Source organism: Bombyx mandarina, chromosome 18 (assembly GCF_030267445.1).
Source record: "Bombyx mandarina strain Sakado chromosome 18, ASM3026744v2".
NCBI lineage: Eukaryota > Metazoa > Arthropoda > Insecta > Lepidoptera > Bombycidae > Bombyx > Bombyx mandarina.
The window spans coordinates 5987232-6007921 of NC_143224.1; the positions used below are offsets into that span (position 1 = coordinate 5987232).

Sequence of the window (20690 nt, forward strand, 5' to 3'; positions counted from 1 at the left end):
ATTAAAACGCATTGATATGAAGGACGCCTTAAAACTCCAGTAAAGTTAACGAGGCCCTTCTAATTGTTTGGAAGTACTGTATTACGTCCCTACCGAGGGAATGATGCACGCTTATTATTTCTCCTTCATTTTTACCGTTTAATGGTATGAGATGATATTTCATAGCTATAACCATGATCGTCTATATAGATGGCGAGTAGTATTAGAAAATATCAAAGATAAAATTCGCCGTCACCTTTCCAATTTTTTTTCATATATAATTATGTACATACTTTAAATACCGATGTATTTATGTGTACCTAGTGAAGTCGGACGACTGCACTTATAGATAATTATATGAGCTATTTGTAACTACTCGAGGATCTGCTATCTTATTTTGATGGAATTATGACAAACCCTTCCTTGAAGGGCAAACTATAATTGTACACTGTTGAAATCAACCGAATAAACGGTGTGGAACGCAGGCTTTGAATCTAAGCATTTGATATACATTTTATTATTTTTTTTTCTTTTTACATTTTTCATTAATGACAACAGTACAAAAACTTACTGCTCAATAAATCCAGAAAACATCTTTTTTTTTAGTCATTGTAGACAAGCGAGCATTCGGCTCATCTGACGGTAAGTGGTGGTCGCCGCTTATGAACATCGGAAATTCCAGGGGCACAGCAAAATCGTTGCTTAGTGCCAAGTACTATCCTCAACTTGGTTTGAACGAGGGCGTTTCATAGCGTTCAGAAAGCACTGTGGAGGGAGGTTCATTTCAAATCTGAATGGTAAAAAAAATATCTATGTGACGCACTGTGGTGCTACTAGTAGATATATAGAGACACAATGTCTCTAGGTAGATTGTCTGGACTTTGTTGCGAGAACGGGGAGCACCATAGTGAAAAGTAAATCACAGTATTAACTTTTTTTTTATTGCTCAGATGGGTGCACGAGCTCAGCCCGCCTGGTGTTAAGTGGTTACTGAAGCCCATAGACATCTACAACGTAAATGCGCCACCCAGCTTGAGATATAAGTTCTAATAAGGTCTCGAGTATAATTACAACGGCTGCCCCACCCTTCAAACCGATACGCATTGCTGCTTCACGGCAGAAATAGGCACGGTGGTGGTACCCACCCGCGCGGACTCACAAGAGGTCCTACCACCAGTAAAGAGCAAAACCGTTTCTTAGTGTCAAGTACTATCCTTAACTTGGTTTGAACGAGGGCGTGTCATAACGCTCAGAAAGCGCTGTGGAGGGAGGCTCATTTCAAATCTGAATGGTACTGTGACGTTACTATCAGATATCTAGAAAAGCAATGTTTCTAGGTAGATTTTCTGGACTTTGTTGCGAGAATGGAGAGTACCATGGTATTAACTAAAAAAATTCCTCGGAATACCAATTCTCGTGGAATGTATTATGAATTACATTCTTTGTCATCCATTTGTCATCCGTTTTCCATTCATCATTAACGCCCCCGCAACTGGTGTAGGGAGTCCAACACTCATATAAATATTAGCCTATCCGTTAAGTACATGTATTTTCTACATGGATGACAAGTTTAAAGTCAGTCGGATGCATGGTTCAGTAGTTATAATGGAACATCCGTAAAACCCATTGTAGATTTATATATTAGTAATAGATGAAACGATGTATACACATAGACATAATAACAAAAATATTAGAACAAGATCTCGCGGACGATCTCCAACACGATGGACCGACCTCATAAAATCTGTTACTCACTCCAACAAATGTTTGCTCTCACTCTGCGAAACATCGTGCCACATGGCGTCACATCGCGAGAGCATCGATATCGCAGGATCCGACTGATGCATGACCACGACCACTCTGTCAAGAGTGTACGAATAGAAATTAGAAACTACTATCAGATTCTAATAAAATTACATTTCTTTCCCATATTTAATGCTGTCGTTTTATCTACAAACTTCGATAGTACTACAATATGCAAATTCCAACGTTATAACTGCAAGTCCCCGGAGAGCCGCTTTAACACTCCGCTTCGCTGTTTATGAATAATGCGTTTCGGTGTTGCGACAAAACGACTAAAATTTTTTTTTTGTATGTATAATTTACTACAGTTCTTGAGTTTTTAGTTAGATTGAATTCTTTTGTAGCATTTTCTTAAATAAAAAGGAGTATTGCGCAACACAGTGTATGTGAAGTGTTAAGAAAGGATTCTCGATAACGATAATACGTAATAGAATACGTAATTTTTCACATTTCTTAATATGATATTATAAAGGAAAAAACTCTGGTACATAAAAATACCCGGTTTTGCAGGGTACCCTAGACTTTGTGTGGATAAAAAACAAGGAAAAAAACAAAGAAAGTCATTTCCACCGAGCGAGTGTTTTTTGAACGGTAAAGGTCCGAATATTGTTCTTCGGAACTTATTTAAGCAAGGAAGCTTCTCTTGAAAATATCGTTAGCGCGATTCAGGTTCTTGTTAAATATCTTATATGTACGATAGCTACCGTCATATTAGTCTCCTTTAAGGCCGGATGTCTTGCCAGTGTCGATGCTAAGATTGGTTTGGATACCTTGGTCATGACGACTTGTCGTGTTGGGTGCTGTAGTGAAATTTGAAATCGAGATTTAGCGGATTCTGTGTTAGTTTTATAAGCCCTGCGATTAGAGGCCTCTGGAATAATCGTATTATAGTACCCATAATTGCGAATATGGGATGTCAAAGTTAACAGCTCTGGGATATTTTGTTTATTGGAATCCATATTCCCACTTGTAAATAGCAGCGACTTCATGAAATATGCACTTAATAAAATGTCAGAACAGAACGTATGAAAATAATGTTGAACGGAGTATTAAGATGTAAAGTGAGAGAAAACGGTAAGATGGCAGAATAGAGTGACGGAAAAAAGCGAGATGGCGAAGATGATTCGAAGAGATTCGATCGAGATCGATTCTAGACGAAGAGTTTTATGCGTCACGATCCCAATTCTATATAAACATGAAAATGTGTTGTTATTCCGCCTTATTTGAGGCATTGCATAAATTGCTTATACTGTATGTTGTGCCCAAAAGCAATATTCTAATTGTTTAAAAATCAAATGCAAACGATCTACCAAAATAATCAGCAACCCGATTAAAATCTTGCCATTATTCTTACAACATGATTCTCGAAAAATTGATGTTAGCAATACTTTTTTTATTTGATAAAAAGTTTTAGAATAATCCCAAAAGTCGACAAAACAAGGCGTGAAAGTTATTAGGAACAACATCAGAAAGCTCGTTAGAAGTTGTCAAAAGTCAATTACGTGTTTGACGGGTGTTAAAAAAAATGAATATCTTGGATAATAATACGATTCGCAAATATTTGGATTTTGCAAACGATTTGTGCACCATTAAATTGAAATTTGATATAAAATAAACTAAATAAGAAACATTGAAATGATACTACTTGCATATGCGATGAATGTAAGCAAATTTTCAGTACAAATCAATTGCAGTAACTAACTGTTCAACTATAATGTCTTATATTCACTATAAAACGAAAATAATATAGAATATAAGAACTAGTTCCAGAAGAAGACTATTTCTCTAATTCATTAATTTATAGAAGTATGTATAATATATTTTATCACTACATAGTATGAAATAAAGTCGCTTTCTCTATCCCTATTTCTGTCCCTACATATGCTTAAATCTTTAAAACTACGCAACAGATTTTGATGCGGTCTTTTTTAATAGATAGAATGATTGAAGAGGAAGTTTTATATGTATAATAGCATCCATTAAATAGTAGAGAAATCAATAGTAAATTACAGTTTCCGAAGTGAAGCGAGGGCGGGTCGCTAGTATAACATACATTTTATTCATTTGCTACCATTTTTAATATACAAACTTTAAAAACTTATCCACATAAATCGAAATTGCACCGATTGAAATAAAAGCCGAAAAACAAGCAGTAATCGATACGAGATATCGATCAATCGAAAGTAACATTCGATAAACGAGTTTGTACTGCAACATTCAGCAAATTAACAAAGTTGAGATATTGATGCCGTCGACGGGGAATTTCAGAATAGGGTTTTTTTTTCTTATTAAACAAGACAGAGAGAGACACGGTTGATTTGTTTTGGTATTTGTTATTTCTCCCTGTACCATCGATTGTTATTGGGGTCCTTTGTTTTCTCTTTGCTTTTGTAAACTGACGGGAAAAGTTCTAATTAATCGTTGCGTCAGACGTCCCTACGTATTTATTTTCCTTTTCATGTTGCTTATTCGTACCTCAGCATTTCTAATCAGCTACTAGACTAGATATAGAACTGAGAGCTGAAACTACGAGGCGGTACTCTTTTAGTAGTCTATAAGTTCCAATAACAAATCAAAATAAGGTGTGTCGCGCATAATCTTTCATTTTCTTTATTTTATTACTTAGATGGGTGGATAAGCTCACAGCCCACTTGGTATTTAGTGGCTACTGGAGCTCATAGACATCCACAACATAAACGCGCCACCCACCCTTCAAACCGAAAGGCATTGCTGATTCGCGGCAGAAATAGGCAGAGCGGTGATACCTACCCGCGCGGACTCGCAAGAGGTCCTTACCACCAGTAGGTAATTACGCAAATTATAATTTTGCGGGTTTGATTTTTATTACACGATGTTATTCCTTAACCGTGGAAGTCAATCGTGAGCATTTTTTTGAGTACGTATTTCATTAGAAAAAATTGGTACCCGCCTGAGATTCGAACACCGGTGCATCGCTCGACACGAATTTACCAGAGGTCTTATCCTTTAGACCACAACGACTTCAGAATCCATATCAACAAAATGAAATAAAGTTTAATTGATAAATGGAATTGCATGTTAAAAAATCGATACAATAATACATCGCTACGTCTTTTTGAGCTTCAGTTACGGTAACAAAACAACAGATAACTCGAGTTGTGTAGAGGAAGCGTCGGTACGCGCGGCGCCGCTTCACGCCCCTATCGGATATTGGATACCGCAGCACCGCACTGCAGAATACAAAGCCTATCGCGATAATTTTGTTTATATAGTCACCATTTCTATTACACCGACTTGATGCTCTACGGGATAATAGAACGCTTTTCTTCTGTTTCTAGTACTGTTTAACTACATCGTTGCCTGCATTCGGCCTGCTTAATGGCGCCCAGGACGCTGGTGTTTGTGGCCTCCTTGACAATGTCCGTCCACCTGGTTGGCAATCTTCCTCGACTTCTCTTTCCTTCCAGGCTGAATGCAGGCAACATTGGAGGAAATTGGTGCAAAAACTGGACCAAGGTGGTCACGACCCTCAGTAATGAGGAAACGACAAAGAAGAAGAACTACATTAATTGTTTAACTACATTTCGTGTTTATTGAATTTTGAATCGTCAACAAATATATTTATATTTCATGAATTTCATTGTTCAGCAGTTCGATGAACTTTGTTTTGTTCTATATTTCACATTTTGTAGGTGGGTGGGTGGAGGTATTTTCGTTGTAAGATGTCTATGGACTGCGGTAACTACTTAACAACAGGTGGGCTGTGAGCTCGTCCAACAATCTATGGAAAACAAATACCAAAAAAAAAACCTTAGCAGATTTTTCTAATGACGTAATTCACTAGAGCTGGTTTTCCCTTGATACTAAAATTATAGTTGGAAAAAATAATCCAGCAATAGTACGCAAGTAATTACAGCGTTATCAAACGGATGTCGGATGCGTGGTCAGCTCCAACACCTAAAGCAGGAAATCAAATGTGTCAGATGCATTCCATTTGGTCGTTTGTACGGACAAAATTAAACGTCTGTCCACTCTAAATTGATTTTCTGTGGTCGCTGCTTGCCAACCAACCGATATACCACAGAAATTTGATTTATTTCTGTGCGATATACCATATGAAATTAATTTGGTTTGGAAATTTGCCGTTTTAATTTAAAGCAAAAATATTTACAGTACTCGAATTAATAAGATATCTTAATAAATATATAAATTAATAATCTATTAAAACAATATCTATAAGGATAATATATGAAAAAAACATTATGTAAATATCCACTATTTTAAAATGATTTTTAGTTTGCCTTTAAAACTCTTCCAAAATTAATTTACTATAATTGCAATGTTTCATGTATTTGTTTCCCAGTATAATGATTACAGAAAGAAAGATAATATGTAACATATATACAGGTATGACATACAAAATATTTTACTTTCAATAAAAATATTGTGTCTGTGTTTGGCAGCGTACAGGTCCGACTCGCGTGGAACATTGTTCCCATCTTTGGGCCAGGGCTCCCAAATACCAGCTACTTTCATTTAAATCCATAGGAAAGAGGAAGTCCGAATTTTTGAGAAATCCTTTTTCAAGATTTTTGGCATCTCGGATACGGAGACATACGGAGGAACTTCAGTGCTGTTTGTGTTTTGTACCGAATGTTTCACGAGCAGTGCTCTGAGAATTTGTTGGAGATGATCCCGTGATTTGTTTTTTAAATTTCCCCGCCCGTTATGAGAGAACAACACTACCAAATTATCTAGAAATATTGCGTTCTTCCGCAGTATGCAGTGTGGGTTGAGCTGAGCGGAAGCATGGCGGGATACCTAAAAGCACCGTTAGTGGATCGGGAGGATCCGAAATGACGTGTTTGGGGCGACGTCGACTGCTTTCCATTCTTTCCGCAGGATCGGGAATGTAGTTACCGGCGGCCACGATGAGAGGGTTCTCGTGTCGTGCCGCTTTATCGAAGTGGTTTCAATTGCATTGGAGTAACAATGTTCTTATCCATAAAACTGTAATATCTCATATAATATTATCCATTCATCTTGTAAGTCGTTCAAATAGATTTTATTTTTGGATAAAGAATTAGGCTTAGAAGATTAGTGCTTACTTTCATATAGGAGCCTCCGTTCCTCTCGTCGCAGTGTCTTTTAATGTATCGTTGGCAGATGTTCGACATTTTCCAACCTGAAAACAAAAGTGAATTATATTTAGTAAAAATAGCTATTAATTTACTACTAGACGTGCCCTGCGGTTCTAACCTTCCTAAACTTGTAATTCAAAAAGAAAACTATATAGTTACATTTAAATATTAGTTTGTGTCCGTCACGCTCTGGTCCATAAAATAAAAGGCGATTACAGAACCGTCATCCAGGCTCCAATAATAAACCATTTTTTAAAGAAATTATGCAAGACTTTGCTTACTTTTACATTTTTTGTTTTTGTTTTATTTATTGTCTAAAAACAGCCGTACAAAGATAGATATATTTACTTCTTAATCACACAAGGTCCGTATTAATAATACCTAATAATTTGGAATTGTATACCAAAATCTATAGAATGATGATAACGATAGGCAGCGGCTTGACTCTGCCCCTGGCATTGCTGAAGTCCATGTGCGACGGTAACCACTCACCATCAGGTGGGCCGTATGCTCGTCTGCCTACAAGGGCAATAAAAAAAAGATATAACGATACAGATCTTAAAGCTATAAAAATATATCTCTGTATTACGTACGGAACCTGGGAAGTTTGTATGGACTAAACACAGCCCGCGTTTCTTCGCATCCTATCGCATTAACGTAAACAAAGATGAGTAGTTACATATCAATGGTAATAGATAGAGCCACTGAGAAAGTAATTTTATTGGAGCTCCAGTTAAAGCGGTCGATTATCAAGTCTAAATTACACTCCAACTCTGGTAGAATATCTAGTTAGGCCAATCTAATGAGGAACGTCTGGCCTTATTTTTATAAATGATTTAAAAAAAAGGTGGTTAAATAGATTGATAATTCCTTGCAATTATTGAAAGTTAAAGGCGCGTGACATTTTAAAAAAATGAAAATCAGTTTGAAAAATACCGTTTTTTTTTTGTTTTTTTTAATAATTGTTTAAAAAGTATTCTGTAATTTTAATAAACGATTACATAATCATTTTATATTCGGCTAAATTGTAATTTGAATTAAGTTCATTCATTCTGGTCTATGGTTGACAACGACCGCGCGTGGTGGTCATTCACAAAATATTAATCACTAATTATTATTGTAATCCCTGATTGTTTAAGGAATTTAAGCGTCTTTATAAGAAGCATTTAAATATATTTATAATAAATACATACAAATACATAATATGTACAGATGAAGTAATGTTATTATTATTTTTTGTATATCCAGAGAAAATTATATGATAGTTATGGGCTTCCACTGTAAGTTGGCAGGTATAAAACTTGATAATGTGAATTTGTTTTCTGTACATCGGAACTTATTAGAACAGTGAAAACATCAACATTTCCTGCCTTTTTCCTACGTATTCTAGTAACCTCCAGAGGTTATTCTAGATTCAACGAGTTAGTAGGTGAGCTCGCGGGCTCACAGAGTGTTGCAAACACTGGCCCTAGCAAGAGCAGTGCTTCGCAAAATCTACCACTGAATCGGAAACGCGACCCACTGAGAAAATCTGGCGAGGAACTCAGTAGGTAACATATGCGACAATCCGGCATCCCGACACTACGCTATAATAATAAATAAATAAAAAATAATAATTTTATAATGAAGGAATGAACGATAACAACCAAAAAGTCAACGAATTAAATTCCATTTATCTGACGAACCCTAGCGTTTCCGTTCACATTGAGTAATACTAACGATATAATGCGAGTAAACCCGAACCGGATCCGTTTACCCTTCTATTTCTAATATTTCAATGTAACTCGATGCAGCCGGCTAAATGTCTTTCATTCACGGTAAGATGGACCACACGTGTACATTTTCCAAACATGCCCTATACAAACAACTACACTACACACGACTTCTAATTATAGCAAAGACGTGAATAAAATAGAATGAAGTAATTTATTAAGTCATCTTTCAATCGTTAAATTTAATTTTTGCTTACGTTTACGTATTCACGAAAGAAATACGAGACTCTAGTCGCAATACCCAGTTATGAACTAAAGAAACCTTATTATTTGTGTAGGGTACCTACTCAATAGGTGAGCAATGTTATTAAAATTGCACTCATAAAATCTATTAAAAATGATATTGCCTTACATTGAACAAAAATATTTAGATACTGAGTAATCATATGTAGGTTTGTTTGTGTATTGACATGATAAAACATTGACCAAGAGTATAGTTACAAAAGGGCGATAATCTCCGCATCAAACGGATGGACACGTCCACTGGGATATTACCATTTTTATTGCCACATTCCGTATAATTTGTATGATATTTATATCGATTTCGTTAATATGCAGCACCTCGTATAGTAGTTACCGGAGATGATAGACATCGCGGTGAATATGTCACCACCCACCATGGAATAAGAGTCTCAATTGTATTCCCCATTCAAATTGTAGCTGGAATAGCCCCTTAGTTTTAGTTTGCCTGACATTTGATATTGAGAGAAAATCGATAGACACTATAAAAATATACAATTTACCAAGCTATAATTAAAAGTATTTAAAACAGATCAGCGCATGATTTGAAATTCGTATTAATCACAAATGCACTTTTAATTTATTTAAAAAAAAAATAATATTTCTCTTGCAAAATGATTCGATTATAAAAAGTTAATCTGTGCCAAATTCATAGCTTTCTTGTAAATATTAGAAATCAACGGGCCAATTAAATTAAATATTACATGAAAAATTACTCGAATTAAATTACAACTGATTCAATCATATATTTTTTGCTAAAACAAATTACTGGTACTTAAATATGAAATATTAGGAACCTTAAAACGTTTCTCACGTTTTCGTTGGAATGACAACTTGGCACCCTTTTAATAAATTACCCTATGAGCCTAAACGTTCTGGTTAGAAATTGTCGCAATTTCCTGCTCGCCAAAAATGAGTGTCACTTTACAAAAAGGTACTTTCGACACTTAGCTCGCCGGCAAAGAGTAACATAAATAACAGAGAGTAAATCTAATATATTTGTAACTTTATACCAATAAATTGTTACATTCTTGTTCATTAATAAAACGTAAAGGAATGTGCGTAAGTACACAAAAACAAAAATAATATTATTTTAAGAACCATATTTTTATTCTTATCTATTTAAATATAAGTATTTCATCACTTATATTTAGATAGATGAATGAAGCCAGATTATGCATATTGCAATTACATTAAAGATTCAACATACAAATATATATTAAGGAAAACTGTTCATTGATTTAATAATTTAGTACACTGAAATATAAATAGATTAAAAAAACTAAATACCGTGTTGTAAGTTGTTATATTTTATTTCTCAACAATGTTCCGTTGCCCTATCTGTTTTGAATATTTCTGGTCATCTTTGCCGAGTACACTAGTCGTCGGTCGTGCGAGAATCATAGATACAGCATAACCCTTGCCAATTTACATAAGGGCTTGAAAGCTTTCGTCAGATGAGTGTTTACGTTGCATGTTAAATAAATCCATTGTTTCTACCCCAAATACTATCGGTATGGTTATGTTATTAGTCATAAAACTTTTTGGATTTATTTATACTGTGATCAATATTTTAAGGCATGGTCTACTTACTCGTATACCATAATTATACTCAGGTAAATATTTGAGTAGCATTCGAGAAAGCTCCGTTTTTTTTACACCCATCCCATTTCCTTCCTTCGAAAAAAAGGAAACAGAGTTAGTTTCGGACCATGCATGCATTCCTAGTGCGATAAAACCTAGCATTTTCTTCGCGGTAACCGCTTTCGTGTAAATTTAGATGGCCCGACTTAAAGCCGATTGCCCGTCGACCATTTTTTAAATACATATCACGTATATGTCGGCACAAATATGACTTATTATAAAAATAATAATGATTGCATGTGATAATCGGATCACCTGATCATCAACTAATTACTCTGAGTTTGTTAAGATGAGAAATTGATGTTAAACAGTCCCTTTTATTGTAATTTCAATACTTTAAACGTGTAAACACGCTCACGTGTACCAAGCCCTATAAATACGACCGTACTGTCTAACGCTCAGTCCCCATAGACAGCCCACTGAGCTTCTCGCCGGATCTTCTCAGTGGGTCGCGTTTCCGATCCAGTGGTAGATTCTGCGAAGCACTGCTCTTACTAGGGTCAGTATTAGCAACTCTCCGGTTTGAGCCCCATGAGCTCACCTATAAACGTTAGGGTGAAGCTGAAATAGCCTTTCAAGGCTATCAGCATAGGTAGGAAAAAAAAAAGCTCAGTCATTCGTGTCCGAGCCGTAGTACATACAGTACGGATCTCTCTGGAACGTTCTTATGCTTCTCGTGAAATATACGCAGCTCACCAAGTTCTCGTGAAGTTTTATTTCGGAAGCCCAAATATGAGTCATCGTCAAGAAAGTAATAACGGTGACGTCACACTTTTTAAAAATATTCCGTCATCGTTCCTCCTCCGCATATATAATCATTTAGAACACACCTATATATAATACCTATATACATCGGTGTAAATCTACTTAAAAAAATATTTACACGAATCGTTTCTTTGGTTTTAATGATCTTTATTCTGTTAATTTTGAAACACTTTTCATTAATTCTATTTAAATTATAACGAACATAACAAAATCTCGGATTAATCAAGCTACCGATTGTCATAATACATATAAACATAAACTTCGTAAGTAAATAACACTCTGCATTGTTCCGAAACGAATGAGCCTAGTAGATGCTTCAATCCCAAATCCCCGAGGTTTACAATTTAACAACCTGTATATTTGAAATGGTAATAAAATGACGCTCAACATTTTGTTCAAGTTAAAAATTATTCCCAAAATTTTGCACTACTCATTTACATACGTACGCGAATTGATAGACATAATTATCTTCCTAATTCCCGTTTAAAATCTTTGTTACACAATCTATAATTTTCATACACAACTCTATTTGGCATTTTGTAAGCGTTCTATTTGTAAACATAATGCACTTTCTCATTTTAATTAAAACGCAATATTGCTATTTATTGGTTCTACGTTACATGATGACTTTAGTTTCAGTACGCACAAAGAACCATCTCTTTTAAACATGTTTGAAGTTCATAATTTGATGTAATACATTTATAAAACGCGTGTGCACTCATTAATTATTTGTTAGTAGACATACATAAAATATATTGACATACATTGACAGTACAAACAGGGAAAAAATCAATGAATGAGACAGATTATAATATATAAGGGAGCACGAATTAAAAATTGTTACAATCAATTATTATTATTACTGTTTGCAATAATTTGACATTTCTAATCGGTTAACGTGACGCAAAAATTTCCAGCGACAGAGCCTTATCGAGAGATAAGTATTTCCAAATACAAAAATTTCATTAAATTACATGTTTATTAAAACTATCAATTTACTCAATAGTTTGGTACTTAAAGTATTGTTTTGTGAAAAGACCGTATTAATTTAACATAAAAATTCAATCATACATGTTATATTTTCTTCTTCTTCTGATGTAGAATTTATAAGTTACATTGACGCTCTGCATTACATTAGAAGACCGTTTTAGGAATTATTATTTACTAGCGACCCGCCCTCGCTTCGCTTCGGAAACATTAAAACACACATGAAACCAAAAAAAATAAATAAAAAAAAATAAAAAAAAAGTAGCCTATGTTCATCAGGGACAATGTCGGCTTCTAATGGAAAAAGAATTTTTCAAATCGGTCCAGTAGTTTCGGAGCCTATTCGAAACAAACAAACAAACAAATCTTTCCTCTTTATAATATTAGTATAGATATAGATATAGATTGACATAACTATTAACAAAATCACATAATGAAAGGCAATGGTCGGTTTCATATGAACGGCATTTTAGCGGCACAAACCAAAATCCGTCGCGTCTGGTCCGAGGTGAAGCTTATGGGATTGTTCAGGTATCATTTTCGGTTTCCGATTTATTTGTTCGGTGTCGCCAAACCACATTCATATCCGTATCGATTGAGCTTCTGTTTTAGCCGGTACACGTGTATCAAATTGATGACAAAAAGAGTCTGTCGAAAGGATTTTGCTTACATTATATACTATTACTAGCGACCCGCCCTCGCGTTGCTTCGGAAACTGTAACTTATTATTGATTTCTCCACTATTTAATGGATGTTATTATACATATAAACCTTCCTCTTCAATTACTCTATCTATTAAAAAGAACCGCATCAAAATCGGTTGCGTAGTTTTAAAGATTTAAGCATACATAGGGACAGACAGATATAGGGACAGAGAAAGCGACTTTGTTTTATACTATGTAGTGATACCATTCAATGATACCTCAATCATTTTAGGTAGTATTAAGATGTTGGATAGGATCATTTCTGTAGCATTTTTTCTGTATTAACAAGCTATGAAATTTTGCGTGTGAAATTTAAAGCACGATTTGTGCCTCTTCTATTACATTTGTAGACATATAATATCTAATAATTGTGCCTCATGTCTAATTTAAAATTTGAAATAGTTCTTTGTTACTATCGGCGGCCAACTCCTTGTAATGCGGTCATCCATAAGTGATAATGACCACTCACGGTGGTCACTCATCAAATGAGCCATATGCTCCTATTTCTACAAAGGTAATAAACACTACACTATTGGTTTTGTCCGTGATAACCTGTATAATACTATTATAATTTATTGGCTCGAAATTTTATACTACATAATCTATACTAATAAATAAATAAACAGTGGTTTTTACGGATGTTCCGTTATAACTACTGAACTGTGCATCCGATTGACTTGAAACTTGGTATCCATGTAGAAAATACATGTACTTAATGGATAGGCTAATATGTATATGAGTGCTGGACTCCCTACACTAGTTGCGGGGGCGTTAATGATGAGAATCTTTGTGGGGGTGAGAAATAATAATGTTAATTTTAAATGCCCAGCGAAGCGAACGGGTACAGCTAGTTATTAATAAAGCGAACGCGATTTACAAGCATACTTATTTCTTTGAAAAAAAAAAACAAGTTCAGGCCGAAATCAATCGTTTCTTCAAAAAATGCTCGCGTCCCTTTAAAACTTTTCATAATCTGCCTTACGCAGAATCCCATAGAAAGGTATTTTATTCGGTCGCCAGGTGATACAGGGAGCGCCTCATTAGGCCCTGGGCTGCTCATTTGTCAATGCCCTCACTCCAGAATTACGGTACGTTTTTTTTTACTAACGCCAATTTCTCGTACACCGTAACGACGGTAATTTTTCTTCAATTCTCCTACGTTGGAAAATGTTTTTGCGAGTTTACAAGTTGAACGAGGTCATTGATCTCTACAGCTTTAAAAAAATCGTAATCTAATCTATTTCACGGAATGTAATCTTTTATTTTATTTTGGCTATTGGAAAATGAACTTCTGGACTTTGAAATGAACCTAAATAAATAAATGATAGCCGCCGATCGAAACAAGATATTAAGTTAAAATAAAAATAAAAATGTGAACATTCATTTAATTAACAGATAAAAACTAGAAGTAAATGCAAATAAATAATTTGTACAATGAAATCTGCAGCATACGATTCAATGACGTATGTGAAATAAATAAAAAAATAACACCTAAAACCAATAAAAAAATAACACATTATAACAAAAAGTTATTTCCTATCAAAATCTAAACTATATTACATACACGTTCGAACGAATTTTCTGCGATGTTATACAAATCCTACCGCAGTGTACTCTTTCTCTGAACGTCACACTTCACAGTGAGTCATTTATTCCGAGAGTTAACAATCATTCAATCATCGAAAACTGAATGAGGATAATCGTTACAAATCTCGGCAAAGGTTCATGTTTTTTACGCTGCACGATTCGATGATTCGGCCCATAGAGCATATTCAGACAGGCTTAATTATAAGAACAAATTAATGAAAATGACAATTCTTCTTTCGAAATTCAGCTGCGTAATATTCTCCCTATCGTTAAGTACATCATAAAGAAACAAATTGAAAATAGAAAAGGTCATAAACCATCAATAACTAAATAAAACTAGAACATAATATTTTCAATTTAGTGCCTTGTCTCTATTCGTGCGAGCACTCCCACTTTAAGCTTCTGCATTTACCCCTCGCACATTCAAATGGCTGTACGTCGTCGATATCTCGACATTTCTCATAAGACGTCACTCTAAGGAGGATTTGTCGGCGCAATGTAACTCATATGTAGGATATTAGGAATTTGAAACCTGAAAAAAGTTTGTTGAAGACTATCTTTATACTGAAAAATCAAATATGAATGTAATATCGAACTTAGTCGCAGCTGATAGTCGTACCACAATTTTTTCTGTAAATTCTTAGCTTTAGTAAATTTTATTTTTACCATAGGCAAATAAACGATACAAGTAAACAAATATCTAATGATTGCAATAATGAGTAAATTAGCACAACAGAATAGTATACAAATTTCAATTTTAGTTTTGCTTTCTCGTAACAGCTAGTCCATAGCATCAAAATGAAAAATACCAGAACAAAACTAAGATCAATGGTAGACAGGTAGATACACAGTCGCAAATAGCGTAACTCGATTATCGATTAGGCCCCGATCTATGCGTCTGACAACTCTGCTTTACCTCCGATGTGCCCTTTGAAGAAGACATTGATGGATGCTTTCCTAAACTCAAGCATTACCCCTCGAAACATATATTTCGATTTCAACTTGTAAATGGGATTAAAATAGCTATCGTTAACGCGTGATTTATGGGTACTCTTTTCGTCGGTGTAAAAGAAATACGAAAACAGAACTACAATGCATTAATAAGTCTTTAGATGTGTCGAATGGTCACACTATTGCCTGGAAATTTTAAATCTATGTATTACCAATAAGCGACTACTATATTCCTACAAGTTCTCGTAAATCATAATATTAGAAACAATTAGTAGAACAGCATGTGTCGGTCTGAAGGAATCGCGGGTAGTCAGAAATTTCAAGAATAGCATTTGATATAATCTACTGTAGTTATCCCCTTCGAACTTTTATCCTCGCAGAGTAAGTGATAACTAAAGCTCAGACAGAAAATAAAATATATAGAAAAATCCTTATATTGATAAACAAATAAATAAAAAATATCGATTAATCGTGGTCAAGCCATTTCACGCTACCCTCTTTTCAATTTGTACTTTACAGCACTCAGTCGAAAAAAAAAGCATCCCAAAGTTCTTTCACCTATGGATCTTTTCAAGAATTTACCATCGTAAAATAAAAGGGGGTTGAACGTTGCCTACTGCGTAATGTCTAGAAAACGTTGGGGTGAACCTGGATTTATAGACTACTAGAATGTCTCCGTAATTTGATTAAAATTGAGATATAGATATTAATTGTTGATGCAGGGAAAAAGTTTACCGGCTATGTTATTTCAAATTTTAATAAACAATTTCACTTTAATATTATTTCAGGACGCCATTTTTAGGTAAGAAATAGATATGTACTGCAACAGGTGTTAGTGTGTTAGTTAGCAGTATCTTTATTATAAATATGTATATTAAATGTTTGCGAATCTTTTTACGTATTTTTTTTATTATTTTTTTATTTGGTGTTAATGCTAAATCCTTGAGGCTTTGCTATCTTTTCCGCAATTTTGAAAAGATAAAGCCCCTGTAACAACACAGTTTCGAGATAAAATGATTTCGAAGATCTGCCGTGTCATCACGCATGACCCTAACATTTTTAACGAGTCGTCCGCCCACTCCACTGTGAAAGAAATCCTTATGCAATGACCTATAAAATACAACGGGGCTTTTAAAAACATCGAATGTAAGTTGTCCAAATGCTATTTAAATTTTTATAAATGTAGATGGCCACATGATTATACTAGTAGTTTACAGAGTGTATAGGTCAAGCCTGCAGACATCGCCAAGTCAATACCGTCACCCACCATAAAACATGTAGTAAAAGGCCTTTCCATACTGTAGACCGGAACGCATAACTGCTTCACGACAGCAATAGACAAAATAGTCGTACCTACCCGTGCGGACCTACAATATACTCTGGGTGAGCCTATGCTCGCTGAACTGTTCTAGTGAAACTGAAAAGGACTCCGGGCCACCAGTAATCTTTTCGAAACAATACAAAACAGTACTACTCTCTACCTCATCACAAACCATGCCATTCATTTTCCTCTTCTTTGTCTCTACCTTATCCTACTAGGTGGGGTCGGCACAGCCACCCTATTCATTTACCTAGTTTTCTAATTATTATTTTTCAGATTTTATCCTTCAATCGCGACTGTCAACACACAATGGGTACATATGTATAACATATTATTATGTATATGGAATACAAAACGAAGCATTTTCTGAAAGCATGTACGAAAATATACATAAGTGAAATGTGTTTAAGCAGCTTACTCAAATCATTATTTTAACTGATATCTATAGAGATATTACAAATCTAAATGGTCTTTATTGCGTGTCTGATAACACATCTAGTTTTAATTTAGTTCTGTGCTAGAGCGTGAATTTTATTGGCGGCCGCCTGATATATCGCGGTACCAATCGTAAATCTGTTGTGGTAAAATAAATAATTTAAAACTAATAAAACAGGCCGTGTACTCGCAATACCATAATGCAAGTCGTTCCTCGCAGACTCTTCAGAAGTGACTTATTTATTTTGAATGTCAACTGGTTTTTTTTTTTAAACAAATGCTTTTACATACAAACGTTTCTATTCCTTTTTAGAATCAAAATGAAGTTTAATATTTTATGTACATGTTTACAGTTACTTAGTATATTTTTTACAGAAACCATTCTCATTGACTGACTTGGTGGCACTAGAGTTAGCACTCTAGACTCCTAGATCGAGGATTCAATTCCCCCATGAGGTAAACATTCGTGTAATGAATAGACTTTATTGATCTTAGTTTGGGTATTTCCTATGTAAATTTATATATTTCAACGTAAAAAATTATGTATGTCACTATCTAGTTCCCATAGTAAAAGTAAATAAATACAAATAAATTACTTTTAGATCCATCATGTAGGTACCCAAAATGTATTCCTTAAATTAAATTAAATTAAAAATTAAATTAATCTAAATTATTTGCTCACTGTATTCACATAAACGCTCTAAACTCGATTGTGAAAACTGTGGTTTTATTATTACACAATTATTTTCCAACTCCCATTGTTGCGTAATCATAGCTGTAATTGGCTACGTGGGGTTTGATTTAAAATTATAGTAACAGACTTTTTCTGTAGATTTCGTACAAAAGATTGGCCGAAATGACAGTATTCTCTGAGTATTAAACAAGGAGTTACTGATAGATAGCTTTTTTATGCTGGGAATGCTGTTGGTCCAAAAGCTTTCACGGGAAAGACGGGCGAATCCAAGAGATCAGCTCTAACAACTGCCCGAGCATCTCCGAAGTAACCGAAATGCTCCGCGACTTGAATTGGAAGCACAAGAAGATCCGGTGAGATGTTACCTTAAATGCTTCGACGAGAGCGGTGACTTATGCTTTGGCTGTCGATAGGGTCAAAGATCATGTCAGCTGCCATAAAGAGATATTTAGTATGCTTAAAACATCTTCAAAGTGATTGTGGATGCGTCAAAAATCATCGCGCAACTTTTACCCCAGTAAACATATTAAATTTTGAGGATTAAACAAGTTGGGAAACGCCAGTAAAATCACGACGACTACCTAAATAAATATTAATAAATATGTAATATGATGACAAGCTAACTGATAAACAACAAGGAAATCGTAACATTTGAACGAACTTTTTTACCTAAGATTAAATACGTAAACTCCAGAACCTTGTACTTCCACGGAATGACATAAATAATTCCGTATTACATCAACAGCTCAGCTTCCTTATAGAGATGGGTGCCGGTGAAATATTGAAGACATTTAAGAAATTAATTAACCACGTAAACGGGGCTCCGTTGTTGGATTTTTTATCATAGCATTGGCATAATTTGTTTGATGCTGTACCGCACCGCCTCCAGTGAAACTTGTTTAACCACTTATATAAGCAATTTTGTAAGAGTTGATTCATTTAGTCGGTCTTTCTTATAACGTCAAGTAAATTAGTAGATAATAAATAACGAAATTAATTTGTTATGTGCAAATTAGATGGCGGAGTTTGTAATGTGTATGTATCTTAGTAACAATTATATGCATCATATCAAAAGTAGTATATAATTGAATTTGTCATGATATTTTCGGCCAGCATCGCGCTCTTTGTTTCTTGTTTTATTTTTTATGGCCCAGATGGCTGAACAAACTGACAGCCTATCCAATCTAAAGCGATTACGGGAGCCCATAGACATTGACAAAGTAAATCCTGTCGCCCATTTTGAGATATGAGTTATAAGTGATTTAATACAACAGTTGCCCATACAAACTGAAACGCATTTCTGCTTACTGCTCGGCAGAAATAGGCAGGGTGATTGTACCTACCCGTGTGGGCTCACAAGACGCCGTACAAATTATAGTTGTTTACTACTTCTAACATTAGTTCCACTGGTATTTACACTACTTTATTGGTCTAGTAACTACTGACTGACCTGACTACTACACCACGGTGTGTTAATATGATTTTCGGTTAAAATCAGTTAGCTTACAAAAGATGTTACGCTATTTTCTAACTTGGAGCCGCTGAGTGTAGAGCATTTATGTACATCATATTTCTCTTCCGTCTTCTTACTAATTGCTCTCCTACTTTGACAATTGAAGGTCTATAGTTTGTATAATCATACTGGTCTGGTTTAGGTTGAAGTCTAGATGACTTAATTTTGAGATTGGTCTCCAGAGATCAGCTGCTTTAATTGAAAACCGAAGGTGAAGTTGTTTGGTGGTTTCCATTATTCCAAACAAGTAGGGCCATAAACCGGGCGATTAACGCCGGTTATAAAACTGTAGGTTGTAACTAAAATAGAGAGATTCCGCCGAGCCCGATTCATTTAATAAAAAGGCAAGAATGCGCACTATTATCCTCATTGATTAAATCGTAAATAAAATCAAAATTCATCATCATCAACTTTCATCTTCATCTTTCTCACCATTTAAACAGTAAATTTGGATATAAATCTTACATTTTTTTCACTCGTTTTCCCAGAATAACTTGGCTGTGTACCATTAAGTGTAAAAATATTAATATAATTATCACGTATTTGGTTTGTTATTGGAGCACTTCAATAGCTCAAAGGAAGTGTTTGTTTGTATCCATCACCATCCGGCTTTTATTTCTCACAAATACCGCATAAAGATTTCAATTAGTACTAATATAGGTACTTAAACTACAGAGTTTATTTCGATATCAAACCTAGGAAATGTTGTCTAAATATTTGTCTGAATTTATTTGTATTAAGCATTGTATTGTCTATAACCGTATTTTAACGGAATGTTTATTATCTTAGAAGAAGGAAGAACGTACGTACGGCTTATCTGTTGGAGAGTGATTACTGTTGCTAATGGACTTTTTTTTTTTTTCGTACCTAGCAAACAACATAGGCCTAGGGGTAGAGGTCCCAAACGATGGTCGGAGCAAATAGCGGAGGAACTGGGGATACCTATCAGCGACGCACTCTACCGGGCTGCAGGGCGGGATCGATGGAGACAGTTGGTTGACGAAATCGGACGGAGTCACGATTCTCAGCAGTGAGGAACCGATCGAAGAGAGAGAGAGAGAGAGCAAACAACAAAGCCAGAGATTCATATTTACATTTTTTGTTATAATATTAATTATAGTTGATACTTCTGCCCATTAGGGGCTTAAAAACTAGGTCACGCATTCATTCCGAGC

General features: G+C 35.0%; 1 protein-coding gene across 4 annotated transcripts in view; it reads right to left on the minus strand.

The window, feature by feature from the left end:
* spri (Src homology 2 domain-containing protein sprint) overlaps positions 1 to 20690 on the minus strand; it is a 282388-nt gene that overhangs the window by 246030 nt on the left and 15668 nt on the right. For all 4 annotated transcript variants that reach the window (XM_089734758.1, XM_089734755.1, XM_089734767.1 and 1 more), the window contains exon 2: positions 6870 to 6946. In XM_089734758.1, the coding sequence (XP_089590884.1) occupies positions 6870 to 6938 (69 nt within the window). In that variant the 5' untranslated portion in view covers positions 6939 to 6946. The remainder of the gene's footprint in view (positions 1 to 6869; positions 6947 to 20690) is intronic.